At 42.5% G+C, this 26,033-nt stretch overlaps 1 protein-coding gene across 12 annotated transcripts in view; it reads right to left on the bottom strand.

Annotated features, from left to right (window-relative positions):
• LOC125463397 (collagen alpha-1(VII) chain) overlaps positions 1–26,033 on the bottom strand; it is a 377,348-nt gene that overhangs the window by 185,050 nt on the left and 166,265 nt on the right. For all 12 annotated transcript variants that reach the window (XM_059654498.1, XM_059654507.1, XM_059654500.1 and 9 more), the window contains 12 exons: positions 24,059–24,094; positions 23,911–23,946; positions 21,953–21,994; positions 19,864–19,944; positions 16,036–16,074; positions 15,659–15,697; positions 12,541–12,576; positions 10,457–10,528; positions 3,555–3,650; positions 3,231–3,296; positions 2,672–2,707; positions 588–626 (listed from right to left, as the gene is read on the bottom strand). In XM_059654498.1, the coding sequence (XP_059510481.1) occupies positions 588–626; positions 2,672–2,707; positions 3,231–3,296; positions 3,555–3,650; positions 10,457–10,528; positions 12,541–12,576; positions 15,659–15,697; positions 16,036–16,074; positions 19,864–19,944; positions 21,953–21,994; positions 23,911–23,946; positions 24,059–24,094 (618 nt within the window). The remainder of the gene's footprint in view (positions 1–587; positions 627–2,671; positions 2,708–3,230; positions 3,297–3,554; positions 3,651–10,456; positions 10,529–12,540; positions 12,577–15,658; positions 15,698–16,035; positions 16,075–19,863; positions 19,945–21,952; positions 21,995–23,910; positions 23,947–24,058; positions 24,095–26,033) is intronic.

The raw sequence follows: 26,033 nt of genomic DNA, 5'->3' as shown, positions 1-26,033 counted from the left end.
AGCAAAGGTATGCAGAAGCCAACCGTCATGCCTAGGCTTCAAGATAAATTAGCTTTTTTTCCAATCAGCTAAATGGTACAATTTTAAAGGAGGTTCAGGAACAGAGAATTTAAGGGTTCACACAAGACAGCAGGGGTCTGTGTCTCGTCAAGCTGGAAAGTTGGCAACAGGCTAGCAGCACATCTCTTAAGGGAGGTGCCATGCAGAGCAACAGCTGAGGCAGAAGTCCCACCAGCAAGAGTTACAGGACAATCGGAGACCAGCAGCCCTTTGTTGCTCAGCAGCACCAGTAACAATGCATCTAATTCAGGTGCACAACCACAGGATCAACACAAGACCCCAGGTTTCTGGTGAATAATGGCAGGAAGAGCATTGCAGGGTCATAGCTGTTGGAGTGGGGTGGAGGAGGATATCAGCAGCAGAGACCCAATGCTGGGTCCCTGATAAAGCACTGAATGTCTTTGAATAAGGTGCATCCCTGGCTACTCGCATGGTTTATTTTACATGCTTTCTACATGGCAAGTCTCCTGTCTGTCATTGGGTGACTAAGAGTGGCGGAGGAAGAACTTATTGTAATATTCTCTCACCTTGATATCAATCTCTTTTCCTTGTGGTCCAGGATCACCCTTAAAAAAAAGGGATAAGTTAATATGCTTGAGTTAGAACATAAGATGAATACTCTCAGAGTGAAAGAGATCTTCTCTCATGCAATGAAGGAACATCAAAAAGAGGCAGGTTTTCCTTTACAATTGGGCCTAAAGTTTAACTTGAAGAGAGGAAAACTCTTGTCTGGCAGAGTCACAAACCTGTAACACAAACTGGCTGGCTTTCTTTCAATTGTTTTACGAGAGAGAAAATATTGTAGCTATATAAATTGTCAAGCCTCAGTTTCAAAACTTGCATCAAATACAAAATGGCTCTTCATGATGAAAGTACGAACTTACTGTAGCCTTGCCTTTTTGCTTCTACTCTATTTTAGACAATGGGTTATTGCTCCTCTGACCTTTCATCTCTTGTTCTACCTAAACTCAAAACATGGCTTCCTCAATCTTATTTTGGTAAATTACTTAGAAGATAGAACATAGAACAGTACAGCACAGAACAGGCCCTTCAGCCCACAATGTTGTGCCGACCATTGATCCTCATGTATGCACCCTCAAATTTCTGTGACCATATGCATGTCCAGCAGTCTCTTAAATGACCCCAATGACCTTGCTTCCACAACTGCTCCTGGCAACGCATTCCATGCTCTCACAACTCTCTGTGTAAAGAACCCGCCTCTGACATCCCCTCTATACTTTCCACCAACCAGCTTAAAACTATGACCCCTCGTGCTAGCCATTTCTGCCCTGGGAAATAGTCTCTGGCTATCAACTCTATCTATGCCTTTCATTATCTTGTATACCTCAATTAGGTCCCCTCTCCTCCTCCTTTTCTCCAATGAAAAGAGACCGAGCTCAGTCAACCTCTCTTCATAAGATAAGCCCTCCAGTCCAGGCAGCATCCTGGTAAACCTCCTCTGAACCCTCTCCAAAGCATTCACATCTTTCCTATAATAGGGCGACCACAACTGGACGCAGTATTCCAAGTGCAGTCTAACCAAAGTTTTATAGAGCTGCAACAACATCTCACGACTCTTAAACTCAATCCCCCTGTTAATGAAAGCCAAAACACCATATGCTTTCTTAACAATCCTGTCCACTTGGGTGGGCATTTTAAGGGATCTATGTATCTGCACACCAAGATCCCTCTGTTCCTCCACACTGCCAAGAATCCTATCCTTAATCATGTACTCAGCTTTCAAATTCGACCTTCCAAAATGCATCACCCCGCATTTATCCAGGTTGAACTCCATCTGCCACCTCTCAGCCCATCTCTGCATCCTGTCAATGTCCCGCTGCAGCCTACAACAGCCCTCTATACTGTCAACGACACCTCCAACCTTTGTGTCGTCTGCAAACTTGCTGACCCATCCTTCAAACCCCTCATCCAAGTCATTAATAAAAATTACAAACAGTAGAGGCCCAAGGACAGACCCCTGTGGAACACCACTTGTGTTGTAATCATTTCCCAAGAGTCAAAATTTAGCAAAGTAATTTTCAATCATTTTGAGTGCATGACCCTTCCCCCTCCCCATTTCTGAAGAAGGGTCCCGACATGAAACATCAGCTTTCCTGCTCCATTGATGCTGCCTAGCCTACTATGTTCCTCTAGCTCCACACTTTGCTATCTCTGACTCCAGCATCTGCAGTTCTTGCTACCTCACAGATCTTGTAGTAGCTTTTAAATCCTTTACTCCTATCAAAATCAATATTTCCTTCACACTTTCTAAACTTCCACATTATATATAACTCCGAGGTTGAGTGTGGGGACAGGTCACCTGTCCTTTTCCAGACAATGTAGCCCACTAGTATATGATGAAAGCAGACAGGGATTAACTCACCTCACTTTAATGCGGACCCTTGCTTCTACTGAGCACTGGAGTTGTGAGCAAGTCTGAGGTCAGGAACCTACGATTAGCATTCTGTGCTGCATTTCCAACTTATTATATACAAGGATAAGTAGTTAGCTAAAAAGAATCCTTTATGTTTCTAAACGGGACTTCTTAAAGTTGTAACTTTTCATTCACTTCAATAAATGGAAGCTCCTATGAATTAATAAAGCGTCTTACTTTTTCACCTTTGAGCCCCCTTTCTCCTTTCTCGCCCTGTAGGACAAAGCAGACAAATTCAAAGAATTTTAAGTCTGCAAAGATTGCAGTCATCACAAGGAGTTTCAACAAAGAATGATTTATTACGAGGTCAATATACAGGTGTTTTACAGGAATGTGTACTGCAGTGAGATTATTGGTAGAACATGGGTTACAGGATTACTGATTAGGGAGCGGGTATCACAGGAGGCCTACATTACAACAACATATATTACAGGAGTAATAATGTAAAAAGGAGCTGTGCATGTCAGAAAGATTACTGGAGCAGATTTTACAGGAATGGTTATTACAGGAGTATTACAAGAGTCTGTATTATAGGAACAAAGCAAAAGAATTAACCTTCATTCCGTACAAGCCTATAATTCCATGCTATGGGAATCTACTCCACCTCTTACTTGTTAATATTTATCAAGAAACAACATTTTGGTTATTGAGAAGATACTTTGCTTGTTTAGAACAATGTAACTGTGGTGCATCACTTGTATTTGGTAATGGATCAGTACAAAAGGCTATGACTTACTTGTATACCAGGGGGACCAACAGTCAAGGGAACGAATGATGAATCTGTATAATTGAACCCAGTCTCCTGCAATGACAAGTTGGTCAGTGCCATATGCATTTTTTAACCTGTTGCAGCATCCTCATTAAACTTTAAATAAATCACTCATTCCATTTATCGTCTTATTATTCAAACTCTGAATGAGTAAATGCTTCCAAACCATCTCCTCAACGTCTCCAGCCTGGCCTATCTGCTGCTCATAAAGAGCAATCCATAGGTAATCATCAGCAGTAGGCTGGGTGTCCATAACGATCAGAAGTTGGTGTACCCTAATTTTTCACATACCTTGTTAAAAGGCAAGGAAGCTCCTGGGAAGGCTCTTGGTCCAGGAGGCCCAGGCAAACCAGGTGCCCCTTTCTCTCCTTTCATACCATTCTTGCCCTGAAAAGAAAAAAGAAAGATCAAGAGGATAACCATTTGAGATCAAGAACACAGTGTTTTATTTCTGAAAGACATTTGTAATCCCAATAGTCCCTTCCAAGAAAAAGGCCAAATCCAACCAGAGATAACAGTGTGGAGATAAAGTAACACAGCAGGCCAGGCAGCATCAGAGGAGCAGGAAAGCTGCTGTTTTGGATTAGGGCCCTTCTTTAGAAATGGGGAGGGGGAAGGGAGCTGGGAAATAAATAGAGAGAGAGGGGTGGGGCTGGGTAAGGTAGGTGGGATAGTAATAGGTGAGTGCAGGTAGGCAGTGGTAGGGATTGGTCAGTGAGGTGGATTGGTGGGACAGAAGATGGACAGGTTGTGTAACGTCAAGGAGGTGGGGATAAGAGGGAGAGTTGGTCGTGGGATGAGGAAGCTTTGAAAACTGGTGAAATCCATGTTTAGGCCATTGGGCTGTAGGCTCTCGAGGTGGAATATGAGGTGTTACTCCTCCAGTTTGTGGGTGGGTGTCATTGTGACACTGGAGGAGCCCAGAGTAGACATATCACCCAGGGAGCAGGAAGAGGAGTTAAAATGGTTGACGACCAGAAGGTTTGCAATTTTAATTCACTTCACATCAAGATTGAAATTTTCACCATGTATGAAGAAAAAGGTTGGACCAATTGTTCAAGAAATTAAGAGATAGCCCATAAAAGATAAGACATGGTGCTGGAGATTTCAGAACTTGCTGTACAATTTACAATGCTCTACTGCCACACAAACTATTGGCATAGTCTTTTGTCTCTTTCTTTATTCTCACTCCCAATCTATTCTTTATTTCACTTTCCTGACATCTCTTCTGGTACCGGATTCAACTCCATTTCAACCTTTCTCTAACCTACCATTTCTTTCTCAATCAATAATTCTCATTAGTTAGGGAGGTAATACTGAGGGTCCCACCTTTCATTGAGACCATACAAGTTTCACTGCACCATTATCAGCTCACACTTCCATCATTTGAAGAGAAGAAAATTTAGAGCTACAAGATTCAGAAAAAATTGAACTCTGAGTCACAATGTGAGATACCTCATCCAAGCAAGATGTGGCATTTGACCTGGATCTTTTGTAAAGCAGCAATCATGATTAGGTTGTTGCCTCGCTCCATCTTTCCTTCATCCCAAGGCTGCTCCACATTTCTTGCCAAGTCTTCCAAGGCCAGTTTCTCCAGAAATGTTGTACTATCACGGGGGAAGACTGGACATGCCTCCAGTTTATGGCACTATCTGCCATAAAGCAAGTTCAAAAGGTCTAGTCGTGAATGTTGGTGGCTAGGCAGGATAGTGGATGGATGAGGTAAATGGTAGAGTAATTGAGGTGTTTGATGGGTTGATGGCAGGTGGGTATGTGAGTAATGGGTGAGTAGAGTAATGAGGCCAGGTTGGAAGAAATCTGGAAGTGGTGAGGAGTAGTCAGGTCATGTCAGGGAAGCTAGTTGGATGGTTGGTGTTTGCATGGTTGGAATGAATTGCTGGTCAGTGTGATGCAATGGTCAATCTGGATTGTCAGGGATGTGGACAACAAAATGTGAGGCTGGATGAACACAGCAGGCCAAGCAGTATCTCAGGAGCACAAAAGCTGACGTTTCGGGCCTAGACCCTTCATCAGAGAGGGGGATGGGGAGAGGGAACTGGAATAAATAGGGAGAGAGGGGGAGGCGGACCGAAGATGGAGAGTAAAGAAGATAGGTGGAGAGAGTATAGGTGGGGAGGTAGGGAGGGGATAGGTCAGTCCAGGGAAGACGGACAGGTCAAGGAGGTGGGATGAGGTTAGTAGGTAGATGGCGGTGCGGCTTGGGGTGGGAGGAAGGGATGGGTGAGAGGAAGAACCGGTTAGGCAGGCGGAGACAGGTTGGACTGGTTTTGGGATGCAGTGGGTGGAGTGGAGGAGCTGGGCTGGTTGTGTGGTGCAGTGGGGGGAGGGGATGAACTGGGCTGGTTTAGGGATGCAGTTGGGGAAAGGGAGATTTTGAAACTGGTGAAGTCCACATTGATACCATTAGGCTGCAGGGTTCCCAGGCGGAATATGAGTTGCTGTTCCTGCAACCTTCGGGTGGCATCATTGTGGCACTGCAGGAGGCCCATGATGGACATGTCATCTAAAGAATGGGAGGGGGAGTGGCATCCCAAAACCAGTCCAACCTGTCTCCGCCTCCCTAACCTGTTCTTCCTCTCACCCATCCCTTCCTCCCACCCCAAGCCGCACCCCCATCTACCTACTAACCTCATCCCACCTCCTTGACCTGTCCGTCTTCCCTGGACTGACCTATCCCCTCCCTACCTCCCCACCTATACTCTCTCCACCTATCTTCTTTACTCTCTATCTTCGGTCCGCCTCCCCCTCTCTCCCTATTTATTCCAGTTCCCTCTCCCCATCCCCCTCTCTGATGAAGGGTCTAGGCCCGAAACGTCAGCTTTTGTGCTCCTGAGATGTTGCTTGGCCTGCTGTGTTCATCCAGCCTCACATTTTGTTGTCTTGGATTCTCCAGCATCTGCAGTTCCCATTATCTCTGTCAGGGATGTGGAGATGGGAATGGGCAGATACAAAATCAGTGTGAGTGACTGGAGCTGTTCAGACAGCAGGCAACAAAGTTTGATTTGAATGGAGGCAGCTGATCAATGAAATGCCCAGCTGCCTCCAAGAGAGGTGTGTGCACATGTGAACCAATCTCTGTCCCACTCCCACAGGCTGATTGTCTCCCGGCCTGGGTGGAGACAGGGGGTCTCTATTGTGGCAATGATCCGGGCCAGAATATCTGCAGTTAAAGAAACTGCAAGGTGATTATCTCGTTCATTTATTCCTGGTAATCCACGGATGCCTTTCATACCTTGCAGGACAAAAAAATGTAGCTATACCATTGTGTCAATGATCTCTAACTTAACTGAATGGATGGAAAATGACATATTCCACTGTGAGTGCTTGCTCACTCTATACTCTGCACCTGATGATCCCTCGCCTCCATGCACACTCTGTAGGACAGATACATAGGTAGACACAGCACAGGAGGTATCCATTGCCCAGTGCTATGTCTTTGGAGGGGTCATGCAACTAATCCTGTTTACTCAGCACAGCCCTCTAAATGTGTCTCCTTCAAGTATTTATCCAATCCTGTTCAGTATAACCACCTTCACCACGTAAATCAGGACGTTCCACACCTGATGCATTTAGCTAATATGGAGCGACAATAATCCTTATCACACAGTGAGCTGTCAGGTTCTGGAATGCACTGTCTAGAAATGTGAGAAAGGAGGTTCAATTCTGGCATTCCGAATAGCATTGGATGATTATTTAAACAGAAACAATGTGCAAGGGTATGGGGAAAAGGCAGGCGATCGTTAGAAAGTTAAATATTACAAATAATCTCCTCTGCACTGTTGCAATTCTGTGATTTTGTGTTAATGTTCATGTAAGTTCAGTGTAGGGGAGAGATGTGAATAACTATCCACAAATTGGATTAGATTTTAACTTTGTGTGATGGTTGAACACAGGTGGTAGTGGGTCTCCATCCTGTTTCACACCATACTCAATATAACCTGGATGGATGTGACTGCACATTTGTTATCAACCATTTGATGCTACTGCACAAATTCAGTGAGTTAGTAGGCCCAGCTGTCCCATCACATGGGAGGCATTGAAAAGGTAAGCCCTTTCTTGTAGTTTTACCAATGTCCAGTAGAAGTGAAGTGGAAAATGCTTACTTTTACAAAAACAGAAATGCTGGAGAAATTCAACAAGTCTGGCAACAACTGAGGAGCGATAAAGAATTAAGTTTTCAGGTCTAGTATGACTTCTTCCTCAGAAGTATTTTATTCGAATATAGAACATTGCAGCACAGTACAGGCCCTTTGGCCCTCAATGATGTGCCGACCTGTCATACCGATCTGAAGCCCATCCAACCTACACTATTCCATGTATGTCCATATGCTTATCCAATGACGACTTAAATGTACCTAAAGTTGGCGAATCTACTGCCGTTGCAGGCAAAGCGTTCCATTCCCTTACTACTCGGAGTAAAGAAACCACCTCTGACATCTGTCCTATATCTTTCACCCCTCAATTTAAAGCTATGCCCCCTCATGCTCGCCGTCACCATCCTAGGAAAAAAGGCTCTCCCTATCCACCCTATCTAACCCTCTGATTATTTTATATGTTTCAATTAAGTTTTGACGGGCGGTGTGTACAAAGGGCAGGGACTTAATCAACGCGAGCTTATGACCCACACTTACTGGGAATTCCTCATTCATGGGAAATAATTGCAATTCCCAATCCCTATCACGAATGGGGTTCAACGGGTTACCCACACCTGGCGGCGTGGGGTAGACACACGCTGATCCATTCAGTGTAGCGCACGTGCAGCCCCGGACATCTAAGGGCATCACAGACCTGTTATTGCTCAATCTCGTGTGGCTGTACGCCACTTGTCCCTCTAAGAAGTTGGACGCGGACCGCTCGGGGATTGTGTAACTATTAACTCTGACATTAACTCTGCTTCTCTCTCTGCTAATGCTGCCAGATCTGCTGAGTCGCTTCAGCATTTGTGTTTTTATTTCAGATCCCAGCATCCACGGTATTTTGCTTTTCGCCTTACTTTTACAGTCAATTCCTATGAGAAAAAGAATAGCATTCCATTTGCATTCTAATTACTTGCTAAACCTGCATACTACGATTTTTGTGACTTATGTACTTGGACACAGATCCCTCTGCACTTCAGAATTCTGCAGTGGTTCTCTGTTTAAGTAACACTCCACTTTGTATTGTTCCTGCCAAAGTGAGCTACTTCATGTTTTCCTGCATTTTTGCCCAATCACTTTATCTATACCACCCTGCAACCTCATTATGTCCTGTTCACAACATGCTTTCCTGCTTATCTTTGTGGCATTTCCAAATTTAGCTACCACACCTTAATTTCCCACATCTTAGTCATTAACATAAATTGTAAAAATGTTGAGGGCTCGACATAAACCCCTTAAGGACCTACTCATCATATCCTGCCAATCAGAAAAAGACTCATTTATGCAAACACTCTGATTTCTGTCAGCCAGCCAACTTTCCACTAGTGCATGAATGTTATCCCTTACATCATGAGCTGCTACATTTCACAATCGCCTTTTTTATGGCACCTTGACAGAAGCCTTCTGGAAATTCAAGCTTGGTGTATCAAAGTGTTTCCATCAAACATGATTTCCCTTTCACAAATCCACACTGTCTTTTTGCAATTACGTATATAGTTTTTAAGTGCACTGTTAGAAAAGTGATCAAAAGAGGCTGTACTTTTTTCTCAGAGATAATGGGAACTGCAGATGCTGGAGAATCCAAGATAACAAAGTGTGGAGCTGGGTGAACACAGCAGGCCAAGCAGCATCTCAGGAGCACATGTGCTCCTGAGATGCTGCTTGGCCTGTGTTCATCCAGCTCCACACTTTGTTATCTTGTACTTTCTTGTCAGTCTGCTACTGCATTGAGATACTTGGATCTCTATCTTGCTGCAATGCTGCAAGATCCCAGTGAAGTGGGTTCAATTCCCCAACACTGGCTGAGGTTACCATGAAGGGTTCTCTTTCTCAACCTTTCCCCTCGCCTAAGGTATGGTGAACATCAGGTTATCTCTTTCTGATAGCAATCCAGTGGTCTGGTCAGTCTTATGGCAACCTTACCTTCAACCTACACAGTAACACTCTCTCAGTAGTACTGTAACTCTCTATTTACAGTGTGATATACTCCAGACTGAACACAGCTCTCTGGTAACGTTTCGATTCTGCTATCATGTGGGTCTTGATCAATGGCTCTCTCTGCTCTGCTGACATCAGAGTAATATCATTAATATATCAGTAACATATTCATTTCCTGTTATTCTACAGTTACCTTAAATCTGCTACCTTTACCTGAGTGCACTTCAAGATTTATAAGTAGTTGATCAGCTCACACTGGAATTGGGATCAATCCTAGCAAGGGGGAGGGCAGGTATAGTATAGAATGCTTTCACTGGCAAACAGCTCATGACAGAAGAAACAACTAACTTTAGGAGTAATGTCATAAAGTTCATTGTTACTGTTCTGCGATGCAGTCAGCTTACATCTTTTCCAGGTGGTCCACACTTTCCTTCAGCTCCTGGCTTTCCGTGTAACAGAGAATCAAGTGCACAGTTTGAATATCCTCAGATACCATGAAGAAAAGTGCACATTAATACAAGTGCCATTAAGATCAAAGCACACTGAAGCAGTCCAGGCATTAAAGGATTCCAGTTACCCAGGTGTGAACAAACATTGCAGGGAGAATACAAAAAAAACTGCATTTATGTAGTGCCTTGCAGAATCATAGAGCTTAATCAAGTGTACTGAAGTTGTTTGAGCTTTCAAAGGGCTTAAATGGGTAAGGTAGGGAATCTTGTGATGCATTAGTAGTGCCCCTACCTCTGAGTCAGGACACCCAGGCTCTAGTCTCACCTGGTCCAGACGTGGGAGATAATATTTCTGAGCATGTTGATTCGGAAAATCTCTCTAGTCTGCAGTGTGTAATAATCTCAAAGAACCAGACCAGCAGAACATAAAGGAAATCCAACAGGGAAAGAAATGCTGGGATCTACAGTATCATTTGTTAAGAACAAAAGACCCCTTTTAAAATCTTTTATAATTTAACAAATCTGCATGGTGAGAAACGTCTGGAGCCCAGCAAGTGATATGATACAAGTAGATAACCTAGAGATGTAAATATATAGAAGTATATATAAGTAGAACAGCATGTGGTGAATGTACCACAATGGTACTCACGGGAATTCCTGGAACACCAGGGAGACCTGGATGTCCAACAGCTCCAGGGTAACCCTTCTGTCCAAAAAAGACCTGGAAGCAACATTAAAACATGTATCAGCTCCTGACCCCACATAAACAACAACATTTATGACAAAACACCCACCATATTATCATTCATAAATTGAACCACAACAAACTATTCCACTTTTTCCAGAACAGATCAGCCAGAGAACATGGTCTGCAATCCAAAGTCAAAAGAGGGATGAACATGAAAGAAGTCTCAGAGAACAAAATTTCAGTGAGAAAGTTTCCAATCCAAGGAACAGATTAAGTATTGAAACACTCAGATAAAAATTACTTAGACGTACAGAATTTTTTGTGTTAGAAGAAATGAATAATTTTTTAAAAGACCTGTGATAATAGCAGCATGCTGGACAGAAGTCAACACTTCTGGTTGAAGTTGATTGTAAATGCTTCAGCCTAGTCGTTTGCACTCATGTGTCAGGAGCTCCATCACTGGGTTGGTGCAGCATCCTCCTGTTGTTGGTTCTTTTGTGGTCCGCTACCATTCACAACTAGACATGGCAGGATTGCACATCTCATTTATTGCTTGCATGATCCATCTATCTCTGATGTTTGGCATGCAAGTAGTCCAGTGTAATAGTTTTGCGAGGTTGACAGCTCTTTTTTGGGGGATTCCTGATACTGCACATAGCATGCTGTCTTGTACTATTCATTGGTTATGATGATCAGTCAACATCTGCATTTGTTGCTGTATTGTGCAACCATGAGGATGTTATAGGATGAGCTAGAAGAACCTCAGAGATAGTAAGAACTGCCGATGCTGGAGTCAGTGAGATAACAGTGTGGAACTGGTTGAACACAGCAGGCCAGGCAGCATCAGAGGAGGAGGAGGAAAGCTGATGTTTCAGGTCAGGGCCCTTCTTCAGAAATGGGGGAGGGGGAAGGGGATTCTTAAATAAATAGAGAGGGGTGGTGTGGGACTGGGGAATGTAGGTGTGATGGTGATAGGTGAGTGCAGGTAGACAGTGGTGGGGTTTGGTCAGATATAGAAGAACCTTGGTATTTTTTGCATTCCACATTTCCTCAGTATCCATGAACAGGCAAAGGACAACTGAATAAAATTGATTACGTTGTTTCTTTGGTCTTGTTCTTATCAATGCAGGAACCAGAAACATGCATACCAGTGCGATATTCAGATCAGAGATGGAGCTACACTGTCACCTTCTCAATTTGCAGTCATGGCGTGGACAGGTAGGATTGAAAAAGCACCTCTTTTGAGATGTACTCTTAGCCAACTGTTTTTATATTGAAATGAGAATCCTACAAGAAGCAAGATTTGCAATCTACATGGTTAAAGATCCAGACTCTCAAAATTGATGGAATAGATTACAACTAAGTAAAGGCTATGTCAAAAACAAAAGCAGGGGAAACAGTGGTTGAATTGGGAAGATATAAATCAATAAACAGCAGACAGGCAGCTAAAGGTGTTGGCTCTTGCAGCATTTATCACTAACCATGATACCATGGTTGATTGATAGAACCTGACCTAACTCGTGATATATCATTGTGTTGTTTTCCTTAAAAGCAGACTACTATTCTCATACTGTACTGATTCAGTGGTAGCACAGGCTCAAGTTACGTGAAGTCTCGAACAAGTTTACTTAAATACTAGTCAATGTATGTACACATCCTTTGTGAAGGATGCCACTACTTGTCAAATGGTATTATACTGGTGCTTAACCTTTCAGCACTTTCAACCACTAAATCAGTAACACAACACCATCAACTTGAAACAAGATCTAAATATAGTGGAAAATCTCCTACTCCATCTAAATTTTTACTAAAATTGGGATTCAGAGTATTGAAGATTCAGTTATATGTTTCACTCAGGAGCAAAAACCAGAATGTTAAAAATCTGAATTTGTTCTTTTCTTAATAAAATAACTAATACTAATTTGTCTGAAGTCAGACTCTAGCAGCTGTTAGTTGGATGTGATTGATTCTCTGTTCCAGCTCACAACTCCAACATCTAACAAACACCCTTTCCTTTCCATACTAAAAGTGTTAGAAGAACTTACGTTTTGCCCAGCTTCACCTTTCCTTCCAGGCTCACCCTAATTAATTAAATTAAAAATGTTAAAGATTTAAAAAGCAGAGTATTTCAGAAATTTGATAACATTTACATTCTTGTGCATAACTGTCAAGTATTTACTTTGTGCCAAACTTTTCACTTCCTCAACAACTTTTAACTCTTGGGAGTATTCAAAATCTGTTCTGGACTTCATTATTTTCATGAGTTGAAGTTCTAATCCCTTTCTGACATTTTTGGCCAGAGTACAAGAAAAATCTACTAATCAGTTGTGGCACTTTCTTCCTGAATCCAAAGTGTGTACATTCTAGCCGCACGCCAGGTACTTGAGCACAAAAGATAGGCTGGTATTTCAGTACAATACAGAAGAAGTGCAATGGTATCAGGGATGCTATCTTACAGATGAGATATTCAATCAAGCTGCCATCTCATGACATGTAAAAGATCCCACAATACTACTTAAAAAAGATCAAGGGCTTTTCCAGGAGTCCAATATTTATCTCTGAATTAACACAATGTGGTCAATATGGGTTTTGGGATGTTGCTGTGCACAATTTGGCTGCAATGTTTCCTAACTTGCAGCAGTGACAAAAGGTTCAAGTACTTCAGTTGTTGTAACATGTTCTGGAGTATCCCAAGATTCTGAAAGATGCTATATAAATGTAAAATCTACTTTTCAAAAGGAGGAACAAATTACTGTAGGAATTATTATTGGAATCTGTACTGAAAGCAACAAATGCTGGAGATCATGGGGGTTCAGACACCATCCATGGAGATGGCAAGCTAACATTTTGAGTCTTTCATCAAAGCTGAAGTGAAGTGTGGAACGATCAGCTTTATTGCTCTAGTTTTGGTTGGGGAGGGAGGTCAGCAGATAGTGATGTAGAGTGCTGGTGGTGAAGAGATGTTGACAGTGATCACAATGGGAGAATGGCAGAACAATGGTGTGTCTCCTGCCAAACTTGAGAGGACAGTAACTGGGCTGGGTGGAAGAGAGGACATGATAACAAGCTAAAAAGAAGAAATAATTCATTTTTGTTAAGGCGTTGAACTCAATATTAAGTCCAGAAGTAATGGGGACTGCAGATGCTGGAGATTCCAAGATAATAAAATGTGAGGCTGGATGAACACAGCAGGCCAAGCAGCAAGCTTTTGTGCTCCTGAGATGCTGCTTGGCCTGCTGTGTTCATCCAGCCTCACATTTTATTATCTTGGAAGCTTTTGTGCTCCTGAGATGCTGCTTGGCCTGCTGTGTTCATCCAGCCTCACATTTTATTATCATTAAGTCCAGAAGTGTCTGGTCTGAAGATGAGATGTTGTTCCTCGAGTTTGTGCAGTGATTCACTGGAACACAGCAGCATGTCAAGGACAGACATGTAGGCATGCAAGCTGGACACTGTGTTAAACTGACCAGCTACGAGAATGTCAGGGTTCTGTTTGCGCACAGGTCAGAGGCGTTTTGCAAGGCAGTCAAACAGTCTGTGTTGGTTTCCTTAATGTAGAGTGTGCCTCATTGAACGCAGAGGATGCTGGGATGGAAGTGAAGACAAGGGGGACACGATCACGCTGTTGTGTCATGAGAAGGGGCAAGGGTGGAAGCACAGGTGATGGGTCGGATTTGGTTGAGGGCCCTGTCAACCACACTGGGCAGGAAACCACAGTCATGGAAGAAGCAAGCCATGTCAGCAGCGCTGTTTTGTTACCCAAACTATAGCATAAACACTGTCCCATCCACACCTCACTTCAGCCCTGAAGAAGATTCATCCAGACTCTCTCTATGGATAGTGTCTGACTCCCCGTGATCTCCAGCATTTTTTGTTTTCTTTCAAAGGGAACCTGGTTACGAGACCGTTTAACTTCTGCAATTGTACCAAGATTAAAAATAGAGACCTTCTGGTGCAATACATTTCACTACAGGTTCTCATTTGTTGGATCCCATATCTTCCTATTCTTCATTTCACTCAAATCCAGATGTCTTCACTACAGATTCTGGTGGAATAAGGGCAACTGGAAGTGTAGATAGTAAACCTTGCTTTTTTTTCCCACTTCTGAAACTGTATAATTATGTCAATGTTTTTCATACATTCCTTTCCTTGTCAATTGCTATTATTTTCCACAATACTTTTAGCTCAATTGGGAGCATATGGAAGAATCATAAATGATGACTTTCTCTAAGTTTCAAACAGCATTAATGAGCTAGTCTACTGGGCATATACAGAGAGAATGTGTACCAAATGCAGTTTTAAAATTGATGGATGAATAATAGCACATATCATGTGTCTGATTTCTCAATGTGTGTGACATGGTTCATGAAGTTCCCAGTGGTAACTCAAGCCATATATTAAAATTGGCTCGATATTTTAGAGTGGCTAAACTATAGGGATTAGGAACATTTAAGATGCATCCTTGCCCTATGTTAAATTAGCTGAGTCAAGGTAGCAGAAAAGGAGCCAATAAATGCCCCCAGTGTGCTGGTGTTAGGAGAAGAAGATCAGTCAGAATTCACTCTTTTGGTCACTGTTCGGCAACCATTTCCTGAGGCATTTAGTGTTAAAATCAGTTAAGAACTGTAAGGTGGTGACTGTGTCTTAGCCATGACAGCACCCACTCTTTGCCTGGACAAATAAAAAAGCCCACGGGCCTCAGTATTGAGGATCAAACAATAGCCAATCGGGAGAGTGCCAGACAAGCACTCACACAGAGAGACAGAAAGTGGGTTGTTCACCTTGGTGTAGAGAAAGTTAAGGAGCAAATTCAATAAAACAGTTCAAAATTATGAGGGATTTTGAGATAGTAAGGAAGAAGCTGTTTCTATTTGTAAGTTGGTGGTAACCAAAGATACAGATTTAAGATAATGAACAAAAGAATCTGGTTAAGATGAGGTTTCCTTTATGCAGAGAGGTGCTAGTAAAATTGAAGCACAGGTGGATTAAATGGCCTCGCTCTTTTCTGCATAACTCTGCTGCCGAACAAGCTGTTTGATGAGTAGGGTAGGATCTCACATTGTTGAGAATTTAAGTGTTGATTTAGTTGGATGCAATGGTATAACCGTGGTTCACTTAACAAAAAGCACCTCGTTCATACATTGAAAAAAATTTGGAACTTACCTTCTCCCCCTTCAGACCTCCATTTTTCCGATCACCTTGCTGGAAAATAAACACATTCGGTTCTGATCGAGTTTCCATGATTCAGTATTCAGCAATTTTTCTCTCAGGGATCTAATGAGAGGTCATTAACATGAAATGTTAATTCTGTTTTTCCTCTCTACAGCTGCTGTCAGGCCTGTTTGGTCTTTGCAGTATTTTTCGCTTATATTCCAGATTTGCAGCATTTGTGGTATATTACTCTAATGTGAAAGTAAGTTGCAATACAATATATGTGTATGGGCCTGGCAATTGCCGCAGTTTCCTTACACTGGGAAAATCCAATCTAAAGGAAATATAAGATCATAAGAAATACAAAGCTAAAGACAGTCTTAACTTACCATTCTGTTATCAGGTGGCCCAGGAGGCCCTGCTGGACCCTAGAACATAAGATGATAACCATTATATGTTATGAAAGATCCTAGAAACAAATGGTTTCATATATAGATATTACGGCAGATCTAGTAGAACCAACGCTCAAATCACAGATGTATTCAAGGGGAAGCTCGATGAAAACGAAAGAGAAACTAATACAAATAGACATTGTTATGGTCAGATGAAGAGGGGTGGGAGGAAGCTCATGTAGACCATAAATGCTAGAATGGACTAGTTAGACTAAATAGCCTTATTCTTTCCTTAGAATCAACACTAAGTAGATTCTTCTGAAATATAACTGTGAATTTTGTTAAGTTTATAATATGATAAAATGCTAACAGGTTTAAAATTGTTCTAATGTCTTCATAGACTCCCTCTACCCACTCCACACCTAATGCTGCTTCCCTTTTTATTTCCTCCGTTGTAACCTCCCTGTCTCTTCTACCTTCCAATGAGCCTCTGTCTTTTTCCAAATCCCCTTTCAGATTCCCTCTATCTACCCCCAAACCACCTTCTTCAACCAGTCAACTTACAATTTCCCAGTGTCCCCTCCCCCTACAGTAGCCTCTAAGGTACTGATCCTGCAGCAATAGCTTCACATTTTGCCTAAATGTTAGATGCTGTTTTCCTTTCATCCTTTCCTTTGTTTATGGGGTGATGAAAGTGCTGTTAACTGACAATACTTCCTAACGTTTCCCAACTGGTCACATTTATAGCATGTAGCCTTTGCTGGATTTTTTTGTGTGACTTTGTTTACAGACTCATCTTTTACATCCTAATATGGTCAATGATATTGATTCCTGCTCATTTGGTGGCTTTCAAGGCGGCAATGGGTCCATCTGGGGTTTACCCATTCAACTGTGTCAGAAGAGTCCCCACTGTTACCTTACAGCACTGATAGATTTTTTAGATTAGATTCCCTACAGTGTGGAAACAGGCCCTTCGGCCCAACAAGTCCACACCGCCCCTTGAAGCATCCCACCCAGACCCATCCCCCTATAACCCACACACCCCTGAACACTACGGGCAATTTAGCATGGCCAATCCACCTAACTTGCACATCTTTGGACTGTGGGAGGAAACCGGAGCACCCGGAGGAAACCCATGCAGACACAGGGAGAATGTGCAAACTCCACACAGACAGTTGCCTGAGGCTGGAATCGAACCCAGGTCCCTGGCGCTTGAAACCTGATTTCTGTGTATTGAATTGGGTTACCTGTTGCAATGCAACATCCTCCTTGGGCTAAAAAAACCTGAAAATTTCTCATTTTTCACACCCACCACTAGACAGTCTTTAACTAATTCACCCTTCATCTTTCAATACTCAGTATCTGTAATTCCTGCTAATTGATATAAATCAATTACAAAAGCTTGTGTTGGTCTTCTCACAGCTGAATTTCACCTATTCTATAATTACAGTTCTTTTGGGCTTAAAGTACATTTTGAATGCTTGAATCCATACTCTGGGACACATTTTATTTTACTAGAAATGCATTGCCATTGGACCTACAGTGTGTAAAAATGTGCTGACTTGACAGTGCTGCTCCTTTGCAAGTTGTTCTATTGCTTCGAAACTACCACTTCCGCAGCTCCCATTTCAGGTCTCATTCAGACACTTTTTGGTTATCAAATGGTTGAAGGAATGTAAAGTCTTTACTGGGGGTGCTACCAGTCTTATGGACTATCACATTTAACTGACCTGAGTGACTGCTTCTGTTTTTTTTGCCTTCCCACTGTTAAAGTGTTCCAATTGTATGTTTTCTCTCTGAGTATTCTTGGTTTATGGCTACACTTTGCAATCTGAGGATTTTCACCCACCTTTGAGTCTTTGCACATTGTAGCTCTGTAATCAAAGCCGTCCAAGGTTTTTGACTACCTTCAGAATCTTGTCTTTCCAACTGTATTTTTTTTCCCCTCAATGTCTTCCAAAGCCCAGTCCTGCTTTCTGAAGAATTCTGATTTCTGAAGAAGGATTTTTGAAGAAGGGTCTAGGCCTGAAACATCAGCCTTCCTGCTCCTCTGATGCTGCTTGGCCTGCTGTGTTCATCCAGCTCTACACCTTGTTATCTCAGATTCTCCAGCATCTGCAGTTCCTACTATCTCTGCTTTCAGAGACTTCTCTTTTCAGCTGTGTTCTTTGATCACTGTTATAATTGTAGACGCTGGATCGGGAGGTTTCTCCCCCTCACTGCCACCCTGTTTTGCTTTAAGCCAACATGACGGCCACCCGTACTTGGATATTGATGCGGAGCATTTCAGGCTGTAAGTGCCTCGTCACAGATACTATACCTGTGGCTACTTGTTACTTATCTGTAAGCAAGGCTATTCAACACCTTATGTACTATAAGATTCATTTTATTTACACTTGTACATGAAAATAAAAGAACATAAGAACTAGGGACAGGAGTGGGCAATTCAGCTTGTAAAGCCTGCTCTCCAATTAAATACAATCATGGTTGATCTCAGCTCAGCCTTAGCTCCTGGTTTTCTACCCACTCATAACCCCTTCAACCCATTACTAATGAAAAATCTCTATCTTCTCATTAAGTTTACTCAATGTCCCAGCATCTACTGCACTCTGGAGTAATGAATTCTACAGATTGACGATCATGAGAGAAGTAATTCCTCCTAACTTATGTTCTAAATCTGCCACACCTCATCCCAAAACCTTTCATTCTAGATGGCCCCACATGAAGAAACATCCCTTCTACATCGACTTTGTCAATCCCATTTGGCATCTTATATGCCTGGAATAGATCTCTTATTCTTCTAAACTTCTGGAAGTATAGGTCTAAACTACACAATCCGTCTTCCTTGGACAAATCCTGTATCTCTGGAATCATTCTCATGAACATAGTAGGTGATAAAATACAGCTTTCTAGTGTACTGTTTAAGACCTCTCCCTTAGAACTCATTCCAGACTGGTGCTTTCTCAGTTTCTCATATAAGATTCATGTAATCAGTCACGTCATACGATTTATATGAAATCACTAAATCACACTATCCACCACCTTGCACTTTCTCCACTACCAGTGTAGCTGTTGTGTTAATCACACTGTATTACTCTGTAACAATGTGCCAGAGCTTCTTTAGTACCATCTCCCAAACTCACAACCTCTTGTATTCTGAAGTGCAAGGGCAGGAACTGCAAGGAACATCACATCACCTCTAAGTTTCAAGTGGTATGTCGTGCTGACTTTCAGATATTTTTAATCAAACTGTTCAAAGGTTTTATAACACACCTCTGCAACAGGCAAGACTGGAACGACCTCCTGGTTAAGAAGTGGGGATATTACTACTGTGCCACTTGATTCTTTTAGCTGATGTTCTTTCAATTTTTTTTCTTTTCCTCCTTTTCTCTCCATAGGGCCAATAATGCCTTTTATTTCCCCTGTTTTTCCCCCCAAAAATCACCTGTAGCTATCTAATTTTTATTGTTATAGTGAGACTACTGGAGTTCTTCCACCATTATTGGCTCAATAAACAGCAACTGTGAGTGTTAACCGCATGAACTTTAATGGTTAAAAGAACAAGGCCCATCCTCACTTTCTCAATGGGAAATAAAGTCTAAACCATAAATACTGATTTTGCTAGTACCACACAGACACCGAGAATGAACAAACAGATAACTGCTTTCCCATTTATGTGGATGGACAGTCTTGAAATTGGATGCACTGCATTACAAATAAATTAAGGGGTCTAAGGGAATATTGGAGAACGGTCACAGCCTCCAGAACTATACTGAGGCACATGTGAAAATATGACATTCAGGAATAATTATATAATCCACTCACCCGTGGTCCAGGGGGACCTGCGATACCAGGATCACCTCGGTCTCCCTTTTGACCCCACTCCCCAGGAAGTCCTGTATCACCCTTGAGCACAATAAGATGTGGATTAGCTTCATTTTAACCGAAGACTGCACTATTATGTCTTATATGTAATATGGTCAATAAATTGTCACTTGGTTATATAGAAGCTGATAATTTATGAAAAAAGATATTTTGTTGAAGCACTTCACATTCCTTTCATTGAAACAATTCACAAGAACACCCGTGTATGGGGAAACTGACATTTACATCGTATGAGAAGAGGGTGCTGATCTGTTAGCAGGTGGATTCTCATTTGCAGAGGCATTACCATGGAGAATGTACCAGTTAATTATGACTAACCATCGATTGCCAAACTACATTTAAATATTAAATCAGATTTTGATTGTCAAGAACCTATTTTGAGCCCGAGCCAGGCACAATTTGTGCACATGTTCTTCTTACCTGAAATAAAGGGGGACTGTGTAATAATATACATAGCTTCCAGCATGCACAATTCACCACAAAATACCAATCCTAAATGGTTGTCAGCACAATTCTTTGCATCCTCAGGGTATCCAGCAAATCTTGCCCAATTGCAGAATCACATCCAATGTTGGACGCTGTGTAGTGAGTTTTGCAAACATAGGCTGGTTGGGTATGATTAGTACTTTGCTTGTTATGGATATTTTAAGGGATTGGTTGTTAGATATGATGTGCCAGTCTTTGGGATGTATGTCCACATACCGGGAGTCGCACTGGCACTGAAATTCATACCACATTATCCATTTGTATTATAAGCGAAACACCTGTTTTGCAGGATCTTGCTAGTGGTGAACACAACACTTGTTGCTACTGCATAATACCAATGTGACATATCTATCTTCAGCTGTTGCTCAAGCTTTTGTAATAACTTAGCCTGCCAGTTATTACAAAAATTGAGCTGGACAGGCATTTTTCAAGACCAAAAATGACAGCCTTAGGTACGTTTGTGAATTTGCAAGATATATAATGGGAAATGGTCTGATCAGTGCATAGGATTATCCTATGCACAGGCAGCAATGTACTGACTGTACCTAACAAAACCTGGGCTTGAAAAACTCACAACATAGTGTCCAGAATTAGATGCAATTAATTAACATTTGCTGGATAATTCTGATTGTGCAAAGAATGATGTTGACAACTGAGCTGAATAGATAGTTGAGCTTGTGTACAGTTGTGTGCGCTGCAAGCTATGAATATTAATGCATAGGGCCCCTCTTTTGCATAGAAAGAACACGTACATGCATTACACCTATTCCCACTCAATTTAATAGGTGACAGCCATTTGCAAGCTTATTTCGCCAATTTGAGTTAATCTGCTTGTTTTGATTTAAAGAAAGCTTAGTTGTCAGTCATCATTAACTGGTCCATGGTCCATGGCAATGCCTCTACCTATCAGCTTGCCAACCTATCAGCATTCTACTCTTATATAATAGTGGCTTCTCCTTTCTTAGTATTCTTGCAAAGTGTTCTGCTTAGTGCAAGACAAAAAGTTTTAACAAAGTGTATCTTTTTCAGCAATGTTCATATATTGTCTATACTGATGTCACTGGAATAAGATCTATAACGGAAGTGAGGAGAATGTTTGACTCAGTTGTTGGGATATGGAGCTCTTTACCTGGAAAGCTGTTATCATCTTATTTCAGAAATGATTTTTGGACAGCGTTGGAGGTAGTGTAAGGTGAGGATTTTACAGGATTGTTAACAAAAAGCAATTGTTGCTTTTATTTTCAAAACAATTCAATTTTTTGAACTGCCAGCACAGCATGACAGGCCAAATGGTCCATTTCAGGTCTGTGTGATTCGCTGATTCTATGTCAGTCAGATAGGACCCATGTGTGATTCCTGAATTGGTTTATCTCTGTCTGGGCCAGTGTGAAGGACTCGTATCAATATGAGGCATTGTTCTCTAAATTAATGGACAATTCAACTCCCATTCATCACCATGCACGATGTGGCATAAAACAGTTCTGACATTCCTTGCCCACCACATGGTTATGAATTATACATTAAAAGGCTACTGCCCTTTTACCTTTTCACCTTTAATAACAATGCTATTGTTTTTGAAGGTCACCTGAAATGTGAATGAAACAGTCAAGAAATTAGTTACCAATGAACAGAAGGCACTTTAGAATCAAAAGTGGAATGAAGGCAACACTACAAAAAAAACATATACCCAAGGAATAGGGCCAAACACACGAGGGAAGATGAGCACACCACTTCAATGTAAACACCATAACTCAAAGTAACATGGGATTGTGTAGAATTTGCAGCACAGAAACAATTCGCAGTTGTTCCATGCAAGTGATTATGCTCCACACAAGCTTCCTTCTACTCCCTTCATCAAACTCTGTCAGCATACCTTGCTGTTTTTTCTTCCCTCATGCACCTATGTGGTTTCCCTTTAAATATACTGTGCAACTTGCCTGCACAAGTCTCTGTGGTAGTAAACTCCATATTCAAATCATTCCATACATAACGAAGTTTCTGCTGAACTCTGAATTCTTTACTAGGTTTATTAGTGACATATTTCTGTCCATTAGTTTTGTATTTGCTACAAGTGGAAACATTGGGTTGAATATTTCCAGAACCTTAGCATCGGGTTTAGGGGCACAAACGCTTGCAAAATGATGGAGAGGCAGTATGAGGGCAGCCTGATGTCTTCCCACCACAATGCCATATTGCCACTTGTAGGAAATTTGGCAGCTAATTGAGACATTTAAGTGATCAGTTAGACACTACTTCCTGTCCCTATAAGCATTTTTCCCAAGTCAGGATGGTGTTCTGCTACATGGGGAGATGAGCCAAGTGAAAAAATGAAAGTCTCTGAGTGAGTTCTGATGAGGCCAACATCTCAGAATCCCTACAGTTCCGGAATCGGCCATTCAGCCCATCGAATCCACACCGACCCTCCAAAGAGCAGCCTACGCAGACCCCACTCTCTTATCCTATCCCTGCATTTCTCATGGCTAATCCACCTAGGCTGCACATCGCTGGACATTATGGACAATTTGGCATGGCAATCCACGCTAACCTGCATACCTTTGGACTGTGGGAGGAAGCCCACGCAGACAAGGGCAGAACGTGCAAACTCCACACAAACAGTCACCTGATGGTGGAACCAAACCTGGGTCCCTGATGCTGTGAGGCAGCAGTGCTAACCACTGAGCCACCGTGCTGCCCCTCCTAATGTCCTTTATGACCACTTTATGACTTATTGCCATCCTCATAGCAAAGATGTGCAAAATGACACCAGCACCCCATCCCAAGTACCAAAGCTTTGCTGCAGTTTCTTCCAACTATTAATGTGCTTTCTCCATGATGTTGCACATGCAGCAATGACCTCTATTAATTGGTGGCATTGCTTAGGTTTATGAGCTGCTAGCCCTGTGATTTGGCCAGAGATGTCAGTGTGCTGCTGTCCTTAATCGAATAGTGGCCCCAGAAACAGCCTCTGAATTGGCAATTTCCTCCCAGAATCCTGCCACTGGCTGAAATGGTGTTGCCTCAGGATTCCGCCATCATTAACAAAGTTTGAGTGCATCTCCTTGACATTTACCATATCAAATGCCTTCCTTTTTATTAAGGCCTCTTAGCCTTCTCTTTTCTGGAAAATAGAGCCCCACATCTCTTCTATTTTTTCTGATAGTTGCACCATCCGGGACCTTGAAATCTGGTGAGTACACACACTGTCTAGGAATGAACTTTGAAAATAAAATTTAAGGTAGAACTTGGGAAAGAATACAACAGAGAAATATGGAAACCAATGTCGTCTACGGTGTTTTATGATCCCAGCCAATGTTCTCTCCCAGTCACTACCATCTTTTTAGTTCTGCTATGCTGGTGAATGTCATACTGCTGACTGATTACGCTACTACCTAATTACATCTACTGAGGCATTCCTGGAGTTGCTGTTGTCTACTGGAAAGTTGTGAGCCCTTAGTCTATACATATAGATTTGTTCATTAAATTTTTTATAAAAAATCTTACACTCGATCCAGGTTGCCCAGGCAGTCCTGGTCTTCCCTGTAATGATACAAAATCCACTTAGTACACAAGTGACAAATATATTAACGTTAGTTTTGTCCATCTAACTTAGAGTGGATCCAGATGGAAATAATGCTTGTAAAGAACCTACTGTGTCTCCTTTCTGTCCCTTTGGACCAATTGCTCTCTGAAATAAAAAGGAATAGTTATTGATTATTATTTGAAATATAATGGGTTCTTTAATTCCTTGCTGCCATGTGGGGTGAAAGTTCTGCTGCCCAACACACACTGGTGCATATCAGGACCACATACCATTTCATTGCACGTTCACCAAACCACCGTATTCCATCCTTTCAAATTATTGCAAAATTGCAGCATGAAAGATGGTAATTTTACCACATGTACTCCCAATGTTCACCAAGGAGTGTGGCAGGAGAATTTTTACAGCATCATGCCCAACAATTGAGTATTTTGCAAATCTCTTAATCTGAGAATCTTTCAGCACAATTAGAGGGGGAGGTTAATTTGCCCCATAGTATCTCTGCTGGCCCTTTGAACAGTTTACATTGCCTTATTTCTTAGACTGTCCCAAGGAATTTTGGTTTCCCAAGTCTAACCATCTTTAAATGGCTTCATCTAATACTGTTCAAAGCTGGAGCAAATATTCACATTACCAGAACAGCCAACATCTCTACATGGCCGAGGCCAAGCACCAACTTTCCGACACCTCCTGCTACCGCCTCCTTGGTCATGACCCCACCCCCGAGCACCAAAACATCATCTCCCAAACCATCCACAACCTCATTACCTCAGGTGACCTCCTACCACAGCCTCCAACCTCATCATTCCCCAACCCCACACTGCCCGCTTCTATCTCCTTCCCAAAATCCACAAACCTGACTGCCCTGGTCAACCCATTGTCTCCGCCTGCTCCTGCCCCACCGAACTCATCTCCACTTATCTCAACTCCATTTTCTGCCCGTTGGTTCAGCCACTCCCCACCTACGTCTGCAACGCCACCCACACCCTCCACCTCCTCCAAAACTTCCGATTCCCGGGTCCCCAACACCTCATCTTTACCATGGACATTTTCACCCTTAAAAACTTCTCCTTCAACTCCTCCCACTTCCTACAGACAAAGAAGGGTGGCCACGGGCCCCAAGCTATGCCTTTCTCTTTGTAGGATACATGGAACAATCCCTCTTCTATACCTACAGTGGCCCTATCCCCTATCTCTTCCTCTATTACATGGTTGACAGTATTGGTGCCCCTACACCTCCCCCCTCACCCCCGTCCAAGGCTCTAAGAAGTCTTTCCACATCAAGCCGATGTTCACCTTCTCATCTGCTAATGTGGTATAGGGTATCTCTACTCCTGTTGTGGCCTCCTCTACATCCGGGAAACCAAACGGAGGCTTGGGGACCGCTTTGTGGAACACCTACGATTGGTTAGCAACAAACAACTACACCTCCCAGTTGTGAACCATTTCAACTCCCCCTCCCACTCCTTGAACGACATGTCCATCCTGGGCCTCCTGCAGTGCCACAACGATGCCGCCTGAAGGTTGTAGGATCAGCACCTCATATTCCGCTTGGGAACCCTGCAGTCCAATGGTATGAATGTGAACTTCACAAGCTTCAAAATCTCTCCTCCCCTGACCGCATGCCAAAACCAGCCCAGCTGATACCCACCTTCCTAACCTGTCCTCCCACTTATCCACTCCTCCCACCTCAAGCCCCACCTCCATCTCCTACCTACTAGCCTCATCCCGCATCCTTGACCTGTCCATCTTCCCTGGTCTGACCTATCCCCTCCCTAACTCACATTTACTGGCTCCAACCCTGCCTCCTTGATCTGCCTGTCTCCTCTCCACCTATCTTCTCCTTTATCCATCTTCTATCTGCCTCCCCTCTTCTCCCTATATATTTTGCAATCCACTTCCCTTCCCCCATTTCTGAAGAAGGGTCTCAACCCAAAACCTCAGCTTTCCTGCTCCTCTGATGCTGTTGGCCTGCTGTGTTCATCCATCTCTACACCTTGTTATCTCAATATCATGAATTGTTGTTTCTTTGTAACGTCTGGAGTTTAATGTCTGCTTTCTGAGGAACTAGTCCCAAAGAATACAA

The sequence above is a fragment of the Stegostoma tigrinum genome, chromosome 25, assembly GCF_030684315.1.
Source record: "Stegostoma tigrinum isolate sSteTig4 chromosome 25, sSteTig4.hap1, whole genome shotgun sequence".
Lineage (NCBI taxonomy): Eukaryota > Metazoa > Chordata > Chondrichthyes > Orectolobiformes > Stegostomatidae > Stegostoma > Stegostoma tigrinum.
Note: the sequence above shows the minus strand (reverse complement) of the source record. Positions and strands in the feature narration are given on the sequence as shown.